The sequence below is a fragment of the Acomys minous genome (genome assembly GCF_964271855.1).
Source record: "Acomys minous genome assembly, chromosome: 8".
Taxonomy (NCBI): Eukaryota; Metazoa; Chordata; class Mammalia; order Rodentia; family Muridae; genus Acomys; species Acomys minous.
Window position 1 is genome coordinate 92,584,832 of NC_140489.1, and position 19,700 is coordinate 92,604,531.

Genomic DNA, 19,700 nt, shown 5'->3' on the forward strand with positions numbered 1-19,700 from the left:
GCAGCCAAGAGAAGTAAGGTTGTCAATAAACTGCCCTCAGGTAGAAATTATCTTGGCTTTTCCAGGTTAGCCCATGTAGTCACAAGGGCCCTATGAGTGGAAGAAGCAAGCAGAAGTGTCAGGCTCGGAGTGGAGCAATGCAGGAAAGACTCAGCTAGCAAAGCCAGCTTAGAAGGTGGAAAGGCTAACAAGCCAGAAGACCTGGCCGGTCTAGAGAAATCAGAAAACAGCTCTATTGGCACACGGGCTACTCACTAATGCTCATTTCAACTTCTGACCTCTTGAAACTGAGATCAGCGTGTGTTATGCCACCAAGATCATGATGATGTGTTAAAGTAGCCTTAGAACTTTAAAGCCCACCGTGTTTCACTTACAATCCTAAAATGCAGACGACTTTTCAGACTCCAATTCCAAGGACAGTGCCTTTCACCCAGCAACTGCTTTCTACTGTGTTTCTGAACTGAGCCAGCAACAACTGGAGAGACAGGCAGACAGACAGAGGCAGGCAGACAGAGGCAGACAAGCAGGCAGAGAGAGAGAGAGAGACAGAGAAAGAGAGAGGAGAGAGACCTAAGAACTTTAAAACTCCCAAGTTGAACCCCATTAAGTAGGGAAGCACAGCTCCAGCCTTCAGTCTGCTCTCTTGCTGTTTTTCCAGGTAGAACTAACTAGTTCACATCAGAAAATCAAGAGCAACATTTGAGAGGATGACTCGAAGCAATCTATCTGAACAGCTAACTATTTGTACTCCAGGCTGATCTTCAGAGCTAAAAGACAATTTTGCTTATTCACCAAGGCCAAAGTCACAACACTTGCACAAGTACTTGCCCAGAGCATTCACTCTGTGCAAATGATTCTGTTACAGTAAATATTTCCCCCAAAAAAATTTTATTTATAGAGGTTTAATTATCCCTCTAAATCTAACTACCAATTTGGAAAACATACAGATGAAAAAAATATTGTAAATGATAATTTAAAGATGTGATCTACAAAATCTAGATATTGAGGATATAGAAAATAAATGCACTGAAATCTTCAAGACCTATGCAAACTCTTTCACACACATGTACACATAGGCACACACATATACCACCTCTACTTTGTTACATTAATTTTTCCATCACTTCATCAATTTATGAGGTTCACAATATTGACTTAGCGCTAACCTGCAAGTGATTGTGAAAATGAAAATAAAAGTAAGCTGCTACTTGGCTGAGTAAATATTTCTCCATGTGACTACAGCATCCAGAGGAGACATGTAGGACAATGGTCAGACCTGAAGAGGAGCACTGGTGAAGCCATGTTGGTGGAAATAACACCAGCCAATGGCAAGGGAAGGAAAGGAGTCTCATGCCCAACACACCATGCTCAAAGAATGTGCAAGGAGTGACTTGCAAATGAAAAGCTCCTCCATCCTCCTGACACAGCAAAGAATGCACACAGGTGCTATGACACCATCTCCACAATGACAGTCTTCACTCCTGCTGCTTTTAGCGGTAACAGATGAGTACTTAAGTAGGAAGAGGGGTCAGGGCAACGGGAACAGTGGGAGGTGGGGGTCTCACACTGACTAAAAAGAGCACGGGACAACGTGGAGGCAAGAGGTCAGTAAAGAAGTTCATCAACAAAAACTGTTTAAAATGCCCATTAGAAAAGTGAGACAAGCTAGGTGATGGTGGAGCATGCTGTTAATCCCACCAGTTGGGAGGCAGAGACAGGAGAATCTCCCTGAATTCAAGGCGAGTCGGATCTACAGAATGAGTTCCAAGACAGCCAAGGCTATACAGAGAAACCCTGTCTCGGAAAAAAAAAAAAAGAAGAAGAAGAAGAAGAACAGGAGGAGGAGGAAGAACAAGAAGAAAGAAAAAGAACGGAAGGAAAAAATAGAAAAAAAAAGAAAAGGGAGACTTGAATAAAAATACAAGACACCATGTTCTCATAGACTATCAACATGCTAAAGGCATGAATTCCTTTAAATCCTATAAGAACTTGTCATAAAACTAAACACAGCGAATTAATAAAACTAAAGGCAAGCATAAGGTGCCCATGGGAGCTGCACAACTCAGTCCACATGGGACAGTCCACCCTGCCAAGCTGGAGTTTGTGCATCTTGATTTGCAAGTATTTTCCTGCCTTTATGTCATAAAGACATCCTCCCTACCCAAGGATGGTGACACATTCCTGTAATGGCAACATTTGGGAGGCTGATAGTAAGTTTGAGTCCAGCCTGGGCTACACAGCAAGTTCTAAACTAGCTTGAGTTACACATAGTGAGCTACAAAATAAATAAATAAAAGGAAAAAAACATAGAGTGTGTATGTGTATGTGTGTCTTATTCATACGTATGTAAAGGAAGATTTGACTTAAAATTTAAAACTTGTATTAATAAAAAATCATAAATGAGAGAAGTTTGCAACATTTAAAACTAGTAGTATATCAGTATGAAGGATTTATAAAGATGTCCCATCAACCCAAAGAAATAAAAAACAAAGAATAAATAAGCCACAAAAGGGCATTAAAGAAGTCCAAAGACCAAATGTACAGATTTATAACTACCCTCCTGTACTGGCTGGTTTTGTGTGAACTTGACACAAGCTAGTCATCAGAGAGGAAGACTAGCCTCAGACTGAGGAAATGAAGAAACGCCTCCATGAGATCCCGCATTTTCTCAATTAGTGATAAATGGGGGTGGGGGGCAGCCCACTGTGGGTGGGGCCACCCCTGGGCTGGTGGTTCTGGGTTCTATAAGAAAGCAAACTGAGCAAGTCATGGGGAGCAAGCCTGTAGTGAGAATTTTAGTTTCTTTTAAAAACAAAAACAAGAACAAAAAACAGAATTATCTTAAGAAAATGGTTGCATTTTAATGCCAGGTGTGGGCTTTGGGGCTGCTTCAAAGCAGTGACTACAATTTGCCCATGCTTTAGCAGGAGCATGGTTTTGCCAGCTATAGACAGTTTCTGCAAGTGTGTGACATTTGAAATTCTGAGAACTTTCAGAGGATTTATAAATGCTAGAGCCCCAATGGGTAGGCTGCTGGATGGTGGTTGGATGCTGTTGATTGCTGGTTGTTAAGTGGTCATGTGCAAAGAAAAAACAAGACGAAGAAATTAGATATCCTGACAGCAAAGATGAAGCTTGCGCTAAGGAACTAGACACCCCTAATCAGCAGGAATCAGTCTAAAGATAATGTTGCCTCCTTCCCCTCTACGCTTTTTTCTCTCATATCTACTGTTAGGAAATTGAAAGGATATAAGAATAAGGCTAGAGAAATGGGGAAGAGAGAAAGGAACCTACAAAGTAGAGAAAGTCAGCTACACAAATCAGTAAGCAGCGCCCCTCCATGGCTTCCTGCATCAGCTCCTGCCTCCAAGTTCTTCCCTGCTTGAGTTCCTGTCCTGATTCCTTCAGTGATGAACAGCAGTACAGAAGTGCAAGCGGAATAAACCATTTCCTCCCAACTTGCTTTTTGGTCATGGTGATTGCTGCAGCAATAGGAACCCTAAGACACCTACCTCCTCAAAGGTTTAGGCACGCAAGTCCTATGAGATATTACATATACAGTGCAAATGCTTAGGGATGTTGGGAATGCGTATGGACATTAAACTATCACCATTATTAGTGTGGCTGCATTTACAATGTAAAGTGGGAAATATTTTTTTCTGTTTGTTTTTCGAGACAGAGTTTCTCTGTGAAGCCTTAGCTATACTGGACCTCGCTTTGTAGACCAGGCTGGCCTCAAACTCACAGTGATCCACCTGCCTCTGCCTCCAAAGTGCTGGAATTAAAGGCATGTGCCACCACAGCTGGAAATAGATTCTTTAAATATAATAAAAGATCACACACTAAAATCATGTAAGCTAGGCTGGCTTAGAAACCAGCAGTTCTTCCTAAGGACCCTGGTTCAACTCCCAGTACCTACAAGGAAGTTCACAACTCCTGGCCGAAAGGATCCAACACCCTCTTCTGACCTGCATGGCCACTGTATACACATGGCACATAGGCACAGATGCAGGTAAGGCACACGCATACATATAAAATAATGTTTTAATTAAATAAAATCAAGAAAGCTGCCTCATAAAGGGTTAAATATAAGAAAGAAGTGAAAAATTGCTGGTTATATCTTGAGCATTCTGACTTCTCACTAAAATGGCTGTTTGTTTTTTAAAGAAATTAAGTTACAAACAGGCAATGTGGTAGAAATTAATTCATAGCAGTAATGTTATTTTCTGTTTCATTAAGTTCCTCCATCAAGAATACTCAGATGCAGAGCACAGGCAGAAGGTGATGGGCTAAGGGTTTAAGTTAAAAGTCACACTTCATATCATCATATAAGTGACAATCATATTACCATGTAAGTATATGTAATTTTTAATTATAACTTTTAAATATACTATATAAAGTTAATTTCTATTTATAAATAAAACTCTCTAAAACACATGATTTACAAGGGTGCTTTTATTCTTTACCGCGTTTTAAATAGATTTACTTTTTATTTCTTTTTGTTGTTGTTTTTCACTGTTCGAGAATTTTCGACACAAATACAATGTGTTTTAAACCCTCATTCCTCTCCGACTCCTCCCATACCCTCACCGCTTTGCCCTCCCAGATTCACGTACTCTTTTCATTTAACCCACTGAGTACGTATAATGCTGTATGTGCATGGGTGTAAAGCCACACACTGGAAAATGGACAGCTTTTCTAGCCCACTTCTAAATTAAATGGGCTCTCCCTGCCCCAGTAGCCAATACTTGCTCTTCAGACATGGGTAGGGCTTTCTGAGCCCCGCCCTCATAGCCATTCTGTAATCGTGGCTGACTTGGTTCGGCATACAGTCACAGCTGCTGTGAGGAACTCATATTTACTACTGTTCACTGGGCCAAGAAACCATGCTGGGGTCATAAGCCCTAGGGGAGAATGATTTGCTATTATTCTGCTGAAAGGACAGAGTATTAAACTGATCCTAAATACTTATCTTTACACCCATATTAGTGCAGTTCCCAATCCTCATAAGTGAAGCTAATAATTAAGACATAGATTCACAACTGGTCAAAGTACAGAAAATAAGACACTATATAGAGTTTCGGCCTTAATTGGGACACCTATGCCACACCCCCAAGGCTCAAGAATCACCATAGGAAGGAAGCAGAAAGGCTGAGAGAAGCAGCGAAGGAGGCTACAAAACAGTGCTTCCCAGACATGGCAGGGCCACTGCGCTCAAAAACAAAACTATTTTTCCTTTACAAAAACAAAACAAAGAGAAAGAGAATCAGACCTAGTAATCTTTGATATGAAATTCTGTGGGAATAAGTAGGAAGAATCATGGTTTAGGAAGTCGAGCATAAAGCTCAAACACTTTTGCAGAAATGTAGGTAATCCATAGACATGCCTTTCTCATTAATATTGCACATAAAGTATTCAGTAAGCAATTGCAGGAATTTCACACATGGCCATTTCTAACCCTCTTGACACGGATGCGTATCTGAACTCTCCCATTTCACAGTTAGTGAGTATCATGTACAAGCCCTGCTTAGCAGGATCGCACTCTGTCTGTACATCGATATGTACTCTTACACAGAAATGAGCATGGATGCAATCGCCTGACTTCTGCTGCACAGAACCTCAGCAGCAGCAATGGAGCTAGGTACGAAACAGCATCACCAGGGCATTAAGTACATGAAGGGCTTCCCAAGAAAGCTGCCTTTGAAATGCTCCCAGAAGGCAAAGTGTTGAGTAACAGCACTCAAGCCAAGGGAGCATGCTGCTCAGAAGCACAGCTAAGGCTGTACCAGTGTGTAGAGAACTGTAATAAATGCAGCGAGTGCCTGCAGCCTCTAAAGAGCCAGCGAGGAAAGCCTGGGGCACACCTGGGATCCCAACACTCAGGGAGGCAGAGGCAGGCGGATCGCTGTTAGTTTGAGGCTGGCCTGGTCTACAAAGCAACTCCAAGACAGCCAAGGCTACACAGAGAAACGATGTCGCCAGGAAAAAAAAAAAGAGGAAAAAAAAAGAGCAAGGTACGGAACAGGAGGGGAAGTGCAGGTGGCTGTTAGCATCACAAATATTTAATCATACTCAGTTCCGTGAGTATATAGCGAGTACATAGCACAATTCACTGCAACCTGTGACCATTAATCAAGTCATAACTCCAGCACTGAGTTGGAGCCATTTGGGGGTATCCACTTCATCTTTGTATTCTTTACAGCCTTTACCCAGAGTGCTTCACTCAAGAAACATCTATCTAGGTAGTGTGTGTGTGAGGAACTGCAGCTGCACAAAGATAAGACACAGTCTTTGTCCTTGGCTTAACCTCTCTAAGCTGCAGCTCTCCCACCTGAAAAACGAAGAGTTTAACCAATGACTGATGAAGCCTGCTCTGACTCTGCTGCTCCCAACTCTGAAAGTCAACACAGGAGGAACAAAGGTGCCAGAAACTGAAAGTAAGGTGACCAGTGGGAAAACACATACACAAACACACAGAGATAGACAGACAGACACACGGAGTGGGGAAGGGGGCATTAACTTGAGTTTGAATAAAGCACGTGAAGCAGTCTGCCTAAAGAAACAACAGACATGCAATGCGAGCCCCTCAGCACCAAGACCTTATGTAATGCTGATGAAATTGAAAGCCACACTGAAAAACCATTTCAAGAACTAGAAATGGTTTATTAAAGGTCTTAAATATAGTAATTGTTGGAAGAATCTGCCATCTAGTGGTGCAAAATCCCTTCTGGCCACCAAAGCAAACAAGTAAGGTCGGAAATAGCCAACAGTTGCAGGTGTTCTATGCAATGGCCAGAGTGCTTAAAGCACACAAAAATGAAAGATACTTCATGACCTAAAACTTTAAAATGTACTCAATGGTGGAGCACTTGTCTACCAAGCAGGAGGTATGGGGCTACATGCCAGTACCAGAAAATAAAAGGATAAAGAAAATTAAGATTTAAGGCCAAACTTGTCAGCATAATAAAGGTCTGGAGAAATATATAACATAAAATTTCATACATATATATGCATCCATTATTCCTCTCAAACAAAACTAAGGGGAAATTCCTGAAATAAGCCAAAGATAAGGCAGAATCTTGCAGTTCTCACATCCAAGAATGAACAGCAGGCAGTATTCAGAGCACAAGAAGAAAATAAATAAAGTCAGATTATGGAGCAGATCTTAGATACACAAAGAAAACATAATCAAAGCACAAAAATCTCTGTCAAGACTACTGAAATCCAGGTGTAAAAAAATGATATAAAGTTAAATCAAAACACTGAAAAAAAATACAAGAAGAGAAAGAAAAGAAACAAGCAAACAAGAACAAGAGCACACCTGAGAGGGGAAACAGCATCAGAGCCCAAGCCCTGCTGTAGCACAAGCACAAACACCACGTGTCAAGGCGTCCCAGAAGATGGCAGGGAAGGGTACCATGCTGACTCTCATTGTTGTTTTCAAAGGCCAAAGTCAAGCTACAGCTGCCAAAAACTAGTATGATTAAATTACCAGTTATAATCTGTTCCTCACCACAAACATAAATAAGGAAATTAACAAGTTGTATCCTACATAACAGGTGTTCATCTGGAGACTGCTAAGGACCAGGCTCTGACAACCTGCAGGACAATAAAAACTCATCATAGCTAAGAGTCATGGTTCCCCACTTCCCAGTGTCTATGGGACCAAATAGTCAGCAAACATCAGCAAACCTTAACTCACTTCTAAAGATGCTCACCCTAAGGCTCTGTCGAAAGACAATATCTGTGCACTCCTCATGAGGCGCCACCCTGTGCTTGTGGAATCAGAAACTGAGTACAACATCCATTCAGTCTCTGACACTCATACATTGAGAACAACACCACACATTAATCTCGTCAATGCATGAGCCCCTGTTTCATCAAAGGTCCAATGCAGCAAAGATTCAAGCTAAAGCGCTCTTCCCTCAGGAGCAATCCTTTGCAGAATCATCAGTGTGCCCCTCAGAGCTGTTTTTCTTCATGTTGTACCAGGAAGTTAGCATTGTGTCACCTGCACGTTTATTCACACAGGAAACATTTTACCCGGCACCCCACTCCACACTAAGGACTAGCTACTTGTTGGAATGCTCAGCTTCCCTCCAATGTAGTGACATATGGATTCAAAATATGGGAGATAATGAATAAGGGAAAAGCAAACAAAAGCCCACCTGGGATAACCAGATCAGCATTCAGAAAGCAGAGTTCTTTGGCGTTCAGGGGTCCATTACTTGAAATTATTCTCTATTTCTCTAAAGACTGTGTCCTCTTCCATATGCACAGCCTCCCAGAACAGCCACGGCCTGGTTACTGTGTGTAGAAGACACCCTTGACCTAACTGCTCTTCAGGACTGCTGTTCCCACAGCCGACAGCCATCCACTTACAGGCAGCCTGATGTCCACGCTGTCATTCTCTGTAAATGGCTCATGTTTGGCTTACAACAAAGATTGCTTCAAGAACAGTATCATCCAAATACTTAAAGTCTCCCTCTGCACAGCTATGACTTGCATTATTCATCGATCAGGTACTTCTCATGGACTGTAGGACACATGGGTGTTAAAGCTAATGTGTTCAAATGAAAGCCAAAGGGCCTTGTGTTGCTCCTCATGTATTCAATTGTGTATACAGAGCACTGCTATGGCTTAGACATGGTTTGGGTGTAACCTTGAGGCTCTGGCTCCATGTGTTGAAATCTGGTCCCCATTGTGAAGTACTAAGGGAGTATAAAAAAATAACCTAACTGTAATACTAAAAGATGGGAGTATTGTGAAATTAGTACTACAGGAGACAATTAGGGAGTTCTGCCTAATGGTAGAGAGACTAGGTGGGGGCTGGGAGCTCTCTTCCCTCTTGCTCTCTCCCTCCCTTACCCCTAACTCCCCCATCCCCCATGCTACTCCCAACTCTCTCTGTCTCTCTTTCCCTGTGGTAATCTGAAATGCCAAGGGGTTCTCTACCAGCATCAAGGCTATTCTCCAGATAATACCCACCGACCTTAGGCCTTCAGGACTAGAAGCCAAGACAAACTTTTTTTTTTCTTAAGAAAAAAAAGAAAGAAAGAAAGAAACCATGCCTCTAGTATTTCCTGACAGTAAGAACAAACGGACTAACAAAAATAGCTTCACTCCAGTGTGATGTATAATACAGCATAAAGCATCTTGGTGAGTAACAGGCAGCAAGCCACATTTAATAGTAGCGGCATTATTTTACCCATTAACGAAATCACTGAGTTGTACTGAAATTGTTGAACAGTGTCATCATGAATTGGGAGCATGAGTATCTTTTCAAAAGGACACTTTCTCCCTGCAAAAGAGGGGCCATTTTCTCAGCCTTTCAACACTGTTAAGAAATTGTCTAAAGGAGCTAATACTAAACAGTATTTGTGTAGCTATCAATGACTTGATGGAAATTCAAAGCAGAATAAATCAAATTTTGCTTATAAATTTGCTTAAAATTATATTAAGACCAAAGACAAAAAAGTTATACACTGTTAAAAATAGTCAGTGTCATTTAAAATGTATACACATCCTGTATTACATGATATTAAGCATCCTTATTTGTGAGCATATGGCCAAGATTGACTACACACTCCTCAAGTGCAGGGAGCACTCCAGAGCCTCCTCCAGAAGCATTTCACCCATCGTGCAATAAAAGATCAATGTCAGAGCTGGAGAGATGCTCAGTGGGATAAAGCACTTGCCACTTCTACAAAGGACTTGGGTTCAAATCCCAGCATCCATAAGGTGGCTCCCAACCATATTTCACTCCAGTTCCATGTAATCTGACACCCTCTTCTGACCTCTGAGGGCTAGGCACACACATGAGTATTCAGACAAAATATTCATATACATAAAGTAAATACATCTTTAAAAACAAATTTAAGTTTTGGGTCCTGTGTTGTTTCCTCTGAGAATGAAGATGACGTAAGGGGCTCCTTCCAGCCAGAACCACAGTACAAAGATAAAACCAGCAGATCAAAGAACAGGAAAGGCAGACAGTGGTGGCACGCTGAGTGGAGGGAGCAGAGACAGGGGAGCAGGGCTAGCGTGTGAGCTAGTCGAGTGTTTAGGGAGGATAACTTGTATGTCTTGGGCTGACTGAGATACGGAGGGAAGTAACCAAGCATATCTATAAAGCGTATTCCCAAGCTGCTCAATTAATTTCTGTTTCATGTTACACAATTTACCACCTCAATTTTTGCAGCACCAGACAACACAATGGATTTCATAAAAACTACGAGCTTATGTGTTATCAATTTATCCCAACTCTACTATGGCTGATTTATTGTGCACTTATAAAATCCTTGTAGATGATGAATGTCACATGCTCATATTACTAGAGAAAGAGAAAAATAAACAAAAAGTGATAAATATTTTACCTTCTTTCATTTAAAAAAAAGACCACACAATGAAAATATAAACCACAAAGCAGATGTTTTATCATTCCCAGTGGACTATTTACATTCCTCCCTGCATGACAGCAATTCTCAAGCGGAAACATTAGTGCCATCCATCTCCAAGCTGACTGCTATCGAGTTACATGACTATAGAATCAAGGGGACTTCCTCCTTTGCTTGAGAATACACTTAGCTTTCATGACTCCTTAAATAGACCACTCTCACCACAAAACATGCCCTTGAGTGCTTAGATTCTCCTGTGCTAGGATTACAGGCATGCACCACCATTCCTGGGTTGGTAATTAACAAGAATTTTTAACTAATTAGAAGGTAAATTTTAAAAGAATGATTGTCACCATATATGCTCTACAAAGCTCTACAATGCTAAACAAAGAGTATAAATCCAGATGGAAGGGGAGGTGGGGGAAACTGGGGGAGTAAAGGGAGGGGGAACTAGTGTCAGAATACACTGTACGGAAAAAAAAAACTTTTTTCAATAAAAGAAAAAAAGCATAGCAACAATCAAAAAACTTTGGAGTAACAGAAAGGCTCACAAGCTGATGGGAAATTGGTACAAGTACTGTGAAAACTGTTTGGCATTATCTGATAAACCTACAGATGTGTGTTCCTGATTTGGCCAGTTAAGTTCTGGTTCTGTGTCCCACAGATACTCATTCACATGTGTACCAAAGTAACACATAATACAATTTTTAAAATACCCTGAAAAAAATCAAATTTTTGTCTACTGGAGAATAATTACAGGTGTTGCGCAATATTGATAAAATGAAATAGCCTACTAGTAGTTAAAAAATAAATTGAGCAATGTGAATCAAACATCAAGTCTGAAAGCAAGATTTACATATCTTCTGCATGATTACATTCATATAAAATAAAAACAGAGGCAGGGTGTGGTGGCACACGCCTTTAATCCCAGCACTCGGGAGGCAGAGGCAGGCGGATCACTGTGAGTTTAAGGCCAGCCTGGTCCACAAAGTGAGTCTACGACAGCCAAGGCTACACAGAGAAACCCTGTCTCAAAAAACCAAAATAAATAAATAAATGAAATTGAATAAAAACAGCACAGCTAAATATGAGGAAGTGATAAAACTGTAAAAGAGGAAAGGGAACAAAAGTCATAGCTTAAGGCAGTGTTTTCTCTCAGACAAGAAAGTAAGATCAAACTTGTGTGTCTATGTGTCTGTGGTGTGTGTGTCTGTGTGTGTGTCTATGTGTCTATGGTGGGCATGTCTATGTGTCTTTGGCGTGTGTGTCTATGTGTCTGTGGTGTGTGTGTCTGTGTATGTGTCTATGTGTCTGTGGTGTGTGTGTCTGTGTGTGTGTCTATGTGTCTATAGTGGGCGTGTCTATGTGTCTGTGGTGTGTGTGTCTGTGTGTGTGTCTATGTGTCTGTGGTGTGTGTGTCTGTGTTTGTGTCTATGTGTCTGTGGTGTGTGTGTCTGTGTGTGTGTTTATGTGTCTGTGGTGTGTATTTCTGTGTGTGTGTCTATGTGTCTGTGGGGTGTGTCTGTGTCTGTGTCTATGTGTCTGTGGTGTGTGTGTCTGTGTGTGTGTCTATGTGTCTGTGGTGTGTGTGTCTGTGTGTGTGTCTATGTGTCTGTAGTGTGTGTGTCTGTGTCTGTGTGTATCTGTATATCCATGACCATATGTATAGGAGTTCTTTTGCCACATAAAAATTTCTTAAAATTCTGAACAAAAAGCTATAGACTTACATGTGAATGGCATACAAAGCTTGTACACATTCTTAGCCAGAGACTCAAGCATAATGACAGAATTTAAGACTCACTTGTAGACACAGACCAAATAAAAAATGCAGAACTCATGTCACGTTCATCTGACTCAAAATTTGACAAGAACCAGAGAGGTAACCTGGCTAACTTAGAAAATACATGTAAATTCCAGACTCAATAACAAAGAGGAAAAGTCACGGGAAATAGAAAAGTTCAAAGTTTCCCATAAGCCTCAATGTAGGCGGTAGGTAAACAGTGAAGCAGAGAAAATATGAAGAGCAGAGAACAGGTGCTGAGAGGAACTGCGTAAATAACAAGCAGTTGGCCTGACTCTGTAAGTGGAGAGGTGACATCTACTGAGGCCTTTTGCAGGAAGGCACTGCATACACAGTCCTTCAGTGCGCCAAATAATGCCAAGAAAGGTACTATGTATGGATAAGAGAAAGGTCTAAAAGATTAATAGAAAAGGAGAAATTTCTCAATGAAATTCCCAGTGTCTTGTGTTCCTCAAAGAAGTTCACCACACCAGATCAGAGGCAGAAGGATAGGAGTATGAGCACAGCAATATTAGAGATATTAAACATAACTGTACACAGAAAGACAGAATGAAGATGCCAAGATGCCTATGTATACCTAACAGTTCAGTAAATAAGAGAACAAATGACTGCTTACCTATGACCAGGGTGGTAAATAGCGGTATTTATTCCATGAGGATAATGACCACTAAAGCTGAAACTGTGACTCTCTTGGTAGCTCTGATTTGTTCCGACACTAAGTAAAGAAATCACAACAGAACTAAGTACCATTAAACCACGATGGACACCAGTAGATAATGTAGTAGCTACACTTTAAAGACAGACAACACCAAAACCTGTCGAGGATGTAAAACAACCAGACACATTACAGTGGAGATATGAGTGATACAATCATATTGTTTAAAAGTCTGAAAGTTTCCTATAAAAATAAACTATATCATCCTATGGCCCAGCAATTCCAATGGAAGATAATGACCCAAGAGGAATAAAAATGTTTATCCATAAACATTTATGCAAGAATAGCCATAGTACAATCTGTGCTATGATCCATGGTCCAGTTTGCCACATGCCCAAACTGGAAACATACAAGTCTATCTACAAAGGAATGAATAAACAAATCATGAGATATCTGAGTGTCTATATGTAAATAAATTTTATATAATTCACAAAATATGCATCATTGGTAAAAATAAATAAAGTAATGCTATGCAAAAATTTATGAATTTCAAAATATGCTAAATAAATAATATTTGGGCAAAAGGCTGTATATTACATGATTCCACTGATATAAATTGTTTCAATGGGCAGAACTAATTAATGATTAAAAATAAAACTTTTGAAAATGGTAGTTGTAAAGCCGGGTGTGGTGGCGCACACCTTTAATCCCAACACTTGGGAGGCAGAGGCAGGCGGATGTCTGTGAGTTCGAGGCCAGCCTGGTCTACAAAGTGAGTCCAGGACAGCCAAGGCTAACACAGAGAAGACCCTGTCTCGAAAAACCAAAAAGAAAAGAAAATGGTAGTTGTTACGGGGTAGATGTGGAGGAGAGAGGGAGAAGAGAGTTCTCTAGAATGGTGATAATGTTCTATTTCTTGACAGAGTTCTGAACAGAACAGTCCAATCATCTATCAAACTCACAGGAGCTACAGCTAAGATCTGTGCACTCTACTGGATGTAGATTCTATCTCAGAAAAAAAACTATGAGCAAATATGAAATCTTAATAATATGTATTCTCAAGGATTTGATGTTTTCAATGTACTATGAAATACAAAATACAGTTAATTAATAACTGACTAGAGGGATGAATAGATGGCTAGAAATATGATGTATAAAATATAATAAATTTCTAACCACAGAATTCAAACACTAATGTATGAGTATTCACTATACAAGTTTTTCAACATGCCTAATGTATTTTTAATTACTTATATTTTTTTTTAAATAGCATCTGACACTATATCAGAAAAATAAACATTATATCAAAATGCATTTTTACCTGACAAGGTAACTTCTGAGTTCTCCTCGGTAATTGATGACCAAGAGCTCTGCTGACCACTGTGCACTTGCTTTGTATTCTAAAAATACCAACCCAGCAATGGCATAGCTCAAGTCCCCAGCAAAGCCAGACGCCTGAAAACAGGAGAAAATTAAGTCACGATAGAGATAGCAGATAAATTAACTCATGCTTAGCTGGACAATGTCCCAGTTTAGAGTAGGCTCCTAACTAGTCTCAGCAGCAGCCTTGAGATGCTCAGCTGGATAAGCACTTTTCTATTCAAATACTCTGTAAAATAAAGAGGATAAAAGAAAAGCAAGCACTGGCACCATTCAGCCTCTTTCCAAACAAAGCTTTCAAATATTAATCTCCACTGCAACAGCTACGTTAAAAAAAGACTGGAGGTACTTCACATGTGCCTACTCAGCAACTTAAAGGAAGACACAACACCCAGCGTCAGCCTTCCCATCAAGCACCTACATGACCGCGCTGACAGAGACCTGAAGGTCTAAGCACCGTGGAGGGAAGCACAACACTATTTCACCTAGAATGTGATCAGAATATTCCATCTTGGCATGAAGAACTGTTTTAGACTAAAGACAAATAAGATTCAATAGACTGGCAAGATTCTCACTTCCCCCTTATTTAAAAATGAGGCACAAACTTCTTTTAGTGATGTCCCTCTGTGGCAGGCAGAGGAAAAAGAGGCACACCAAAATTAGTCTGTAGGCCTTTGCAAGTTCAGTCCAGTCCTTTATACAGCCTCACTGTCTCACAGTGCGCCACCCCAGCAGCTCACACTCCATGCCTCTTCTGTCATAGAAACATCTCCATTCTTTATGCACCTCTATTAAAACAGTACCTAAGCTCCTGGCCAAACTGTTTCCTTGGGTTTTCACTTTTCTATAAAGTCCCATGAATGTAAAAATATTAGCATCAATGATTACTGTCTGCCTTATATTAACCTGTCTCTTGTCAAATTAATTTACAGGCCCATAGAAATTTAAAAACAGAGAAAAAAATGTTTCTCTCCAACATTCCAAATAGTTCTTCATGATCTAGAACTATTCAATAAACACCCACACCAACCTAATCCAAACTAAGAGAGTCTACAAATACGAAAATATCAAAACACATGCCAAATTTCACACAGTACCAAGGTAAAAACCTAAAACATCTCACAACATTTCATAATGATTACATGTTCAAATGATCATGTGGTGGATATGCTAAAATTAAATAAAATACATCATCTATAAATTTTGCCTGTGTCTTATTACAACTACGTGAAAATGTAAAATTACACTTAGCCACATAGATAACTCATTACAGCCCTACAGGGCAGCACTAGCCTGTTAAATGGTAATTTGAACCTTCATTTGGTTTTGTGGAACGTCTACAATATGAGCTTTATTCTTTCCAATGTTTCCACTTGTTATTTCTTAGGAAAATCATTCTCTGTATCATTGACTCTCAACACTAACTTCTTCAATCAGACTCATTATTTTTTCTCTACTCTCCCTTTTAAACCTGTCCTCTTTACAGTAATGAAGTCCAGTTTCTCCAGAAGCTGTTTCTCCTGCAACAGCCCGCTGATATCTTCCTTCACTATAACCTATCAATAATCCATACCACAATAAAACAAAAACTGAGATGTCTTAAATATAATTGAGAGGGCCAGAAAATAAAGGGACAGTTAATAGGAGAAAGCAAAGCATGAAACCAAACACTGTTCATGCTAAAACCATGACTTCAATCCCATCAGGACCAACCCAGGCCCGCATGCCATGCTGCTTGATTGTTCAGCCAGCAATCCATAAGCAGTGACTGCATCTCCTTACAGATGGTTCTCACATCCTAGGCTTCGCTGCCTCACACTAGATCCTTTCTGCAGCAATGAAGATCTGCTGTACACAGTGCTTGCCTTCTCCTTAGTCTATAACAGGGTCTTCACTCTAAGTCTAGAAGACAGTTTCTAACTGGTACCTAGAGCCTGGCTCCTGAAAAAGAGGAGAAATTTTGCCAGGACCTGAAGATTTGTTTTTCTGGCTAGCCTCTACCATGATTCAATAAACACCTTTTTTCAGACATCTCTTGATCTTTAGAGTTTAATCATTTCTATTGTTATAAGATGGATTATACCTACAGAGTGCATTCCAAAGACAAAGGGTAAGTGCTACATAACTATCATTATCTAAGTAGATGCTGAGTATTTTACGATCCTAGCTGATTGTTCTCATTTACACTTGCACCTCACCTCTCGTCACACTCATCCGTTGCTACAGTGTACACAGAAGACATGCACAAACACAAAGAGAGAGATTGTTTAAAGTGTACACGTACTGGAGAAATGACAAAGAGCTCACTCCCCATGAGATCAAACACCCTGACCGTCCCCGTGCTTTCAGCATAGGCCAGGAGTGTGCAGTCGTAACTCCATGCTACCCGTCTCCACTGGGGCTTCGGGTCTTTTGGAACTAGAACAAAAAGAAAAGAGGTGTTTTAAACAATATCTGATGCCTTTTTCTGGCCTGCAGGTGTACATGCAGGCAGAGCATTATATACATAATAAATAATCTCTTTTTTAAAAAAGTACAACTGTGATCTTTTAAGCACTGACAGTGTATATTCCAAGAATATATACATCCTAAGAAATAGAATAGGGAAATTACACACACACACACACACACACACACACACACACACACACACACACACACAAATGTTGGAAGAACTCTGCTGTTTGAGGTTGCAGTCCTCCCAGTATGGATAGCCATTCTGAGTTGGGCATTAGGTGCAGGACTCCCTCTCTGCACAGGGCCTCTGGCTCTCCGCTGACTCCATCTGGAGAGTGTCTTTAGACATGGATGCCCCTAACCACACTTGATGCATGCCCTTGACACAGCTCCCTGCTATCTCTCCCCTCCCTGTGCCTTTAGGATAATTAGGTACTGTGTTCCAGATCATAGGATAGCAGTGTGCTGCCAAAAGCAGAACAAGCATCCTTAAAGTGCCTGGTTCCAACCAATTATGAATGCCTATCCTAGAAGCCCCCCACCAACTCCCAAAGGCTATATAGTCTTTGTTCTCCTTGATTAAAGTTGAACTAGTTCCTGAAGTGGTTCCCAGAGTGTTTGATCTCTGTCGCATTTATGGCCTTCCAAGCCCTGTGTCTTCTGCTCCTCTTCCTGTCTCAGTGGGGTGGTGGCCATCAGCCCCCCAGGGAAGAGGAGAGCTACGATAGATAGACAGATAGATAGATAGATAGATAGATAGATAGATAGATAGATAAGATAGGTGAATCAAGAGATATCCCTAAGCATATTTTAAGATTTTGATAATACTGCCTTAATAATCCTAATAAAACCATATGAAAATCTATTTTAAAATTACAAATAAAACTTTCCATATGACCCAGAAGTCTCATTCCTGATGATTTCCAAAGCAAATGAGATCGGCATGTTTAAGAGTCAACTTCGCTCTTGTGTTTATTGTGTTTCTATTTACAACAGCCATGAAACAGAATGTATGTTTATCAACTGATGGTGGATAAGTAAAATCTGACACATGCATGTGCATAATGAATTTTCTTCACCATGAAAAGAAAGAAATCCCATCATTTGCATCAACATAGAGAACTGGAGATCTTTATGTTAAGTGAAATAAGGCAGGCACATAGACAAGTACTATACAAAATCATTCACACATGAAATATTAAAAAGCTGATCTTAGGAAATCTGACAGTACAAAGGTGGTTCCAGAGAGGACAGCGCGGAGGATGGGATGAGGACACACTGAGCATGCGTCCTTCTGGTTCTCCATTCTCTTGCTTCGACTCTTACAATATCCTTGGAACTACTCTCCACACCACACCTTTTACAGGGCACCACACACTGTGTGAGGTGCTTGGCCTTTATCCTGTAAGCAATGGAGTCACAAGGAAGCAGTGGGGTGGAAAGTGCACTGTAGAGTGGCCGCTGCAAACTGGGATGTGACGTGGAAATGATGATGTGCATGACCTCTCCCCTTCTCAACATTTTCCGAAGGTAACATTCTCCAATAGGAAGATGAACAGATCACGTCTTCCTGCTGCCTTAAAAGCCCTGATGGTTGCTTCCAGCAACACAAGTACAAACTTCTCAATATACGCAGAAGGTCCTTCTCAAAGGACCCCATCATGATGTTCTAGCTTCTCCTCCCATCACTTCCTCCATGACACCCCTAACACCTCACCACCTGGAAATAAGCAAACCTGTGCCTTCCACACACTTCGCTGCCTCTGCCTGGACACTTCCTTCCCAAATGCACTTCCCCTTCTTTGACACTCTTCAAAACTGACAATGTTTTCTATGTGCACCAACTATGCTGAGCACACATTCCTTTGAAGTGTTTACCACATTATATTGCTCACATAACCACTTGTCCCGTGGGTCTCTGACATCCTTAAAATCAGAACACACATCCCATTCAGGATGGCCATCCTGGACTTCCCTCCTTAGTACAATGCCTCTAACACTTCCTAACAGACATGCTCAGACACTTGTCCATAAGCTGACTCTAAATTCCACCAAGATGACAAGACAGGCATCCCATATTCGTCTTAAGTTGTTTCCATCCACCACATATTTGATCACACAACATAAAAATGACTACTACATAAATTAACAATAGGTGGGGTTGGCATCTGTAAAGCCAGTAGTGAAGAAGCTAAAGCGGGAAGACTGCCACATAGTGTGTCCTGGGGGAGCCTGAGCTCAGGCTGAGGCCTGTCTAAAGAAGCCAGTCAATTAATTTAAGAAGTGGAACACTATCAGCATAGTTGGAGAAAACTAAATGTATTGAATAATCCTACCCTAGTTTTTAAAAAGTCAATCCGTGTGTATATAAGATTATGGAAGGCTATTAATTTAAATACCTAAGAATAATGCAAATTGAAATAAAAGATTTCACTTTTTTCTACTTCCCTGCATTACTTGAATTCATTACAACTACTACCATATTTATTATTAAAATAAATAAAAAGTTTCAAGCTAGACTGCCCATCAGAAATGGAGCACATAGAAAAACAAAGTAGACAGATTTAATCCTAACCAAATCAATAACTGTGTTAAATATAAATGTTCTTAACATTCCAATTTAATGACAGATATATTTAGAATATGAAAAAGGCAAAATCCAATCAACTTCTCCCTGCAAGGCACATGTGTTAAATAAAAACAGACAGGTTATGAGCTGGGAATGGTGGCACAGAGGATAATGAGCTCCAGGGCAGCCTGGGCAAAGTAGCAAACCCTGCCTCAAATAAACAGACACACAAGCACACAAACACAGCTCTTGAGACAGGAAAGGAAACCATGCGCCATGCAAAGGATGAATGCCCTGCAACCAATCTGACTCTACTAACCCTGAGCAAAGCAAAGGCCCAGCCAGGATTGTCACTGCAGATAAGGAGGGGCAGAATACCAGAAGGAGCCCTTTCATCAAGAAGACAGTAATAGAAATACTGGTACAACTGAAAGGTGTTTT

General features: G+C 40.6%; 1 protein-coding gene across 2 annotated transcripts in view; it reads right to left on the reverse strand.

The window, feature by feature from the left end:
- NBAS (NBAS subunit of NRZ tethering complex) overlaps positions 1–19,700 on the reverse strand; it is a 302,855-nt gene that overhangs the window by 265,493 nt on the left and 17,662 nt on the right. For both annotated transcript variants that reach the window (XM_084791395.1, XM_084791394.1), the window contains exons 7-9: positions 16,518–16,651; positions 14,175–14,308; positions 12,815–12,913 (exon numbers count right to left, since the gene is read on the reverse strand). In XM_084791395.1, coding sequence (XP_084647521.1) covers positions 12,815–12,913; positions 14,175–14,308; positions 16,518–16,651 — 367 coding nt within the window. The remainder of the gene's footprint in view (positions 1–12,814; positions 12,914–14,174; positions 14,309–16,517; positions 16,652–19,700) is intronic.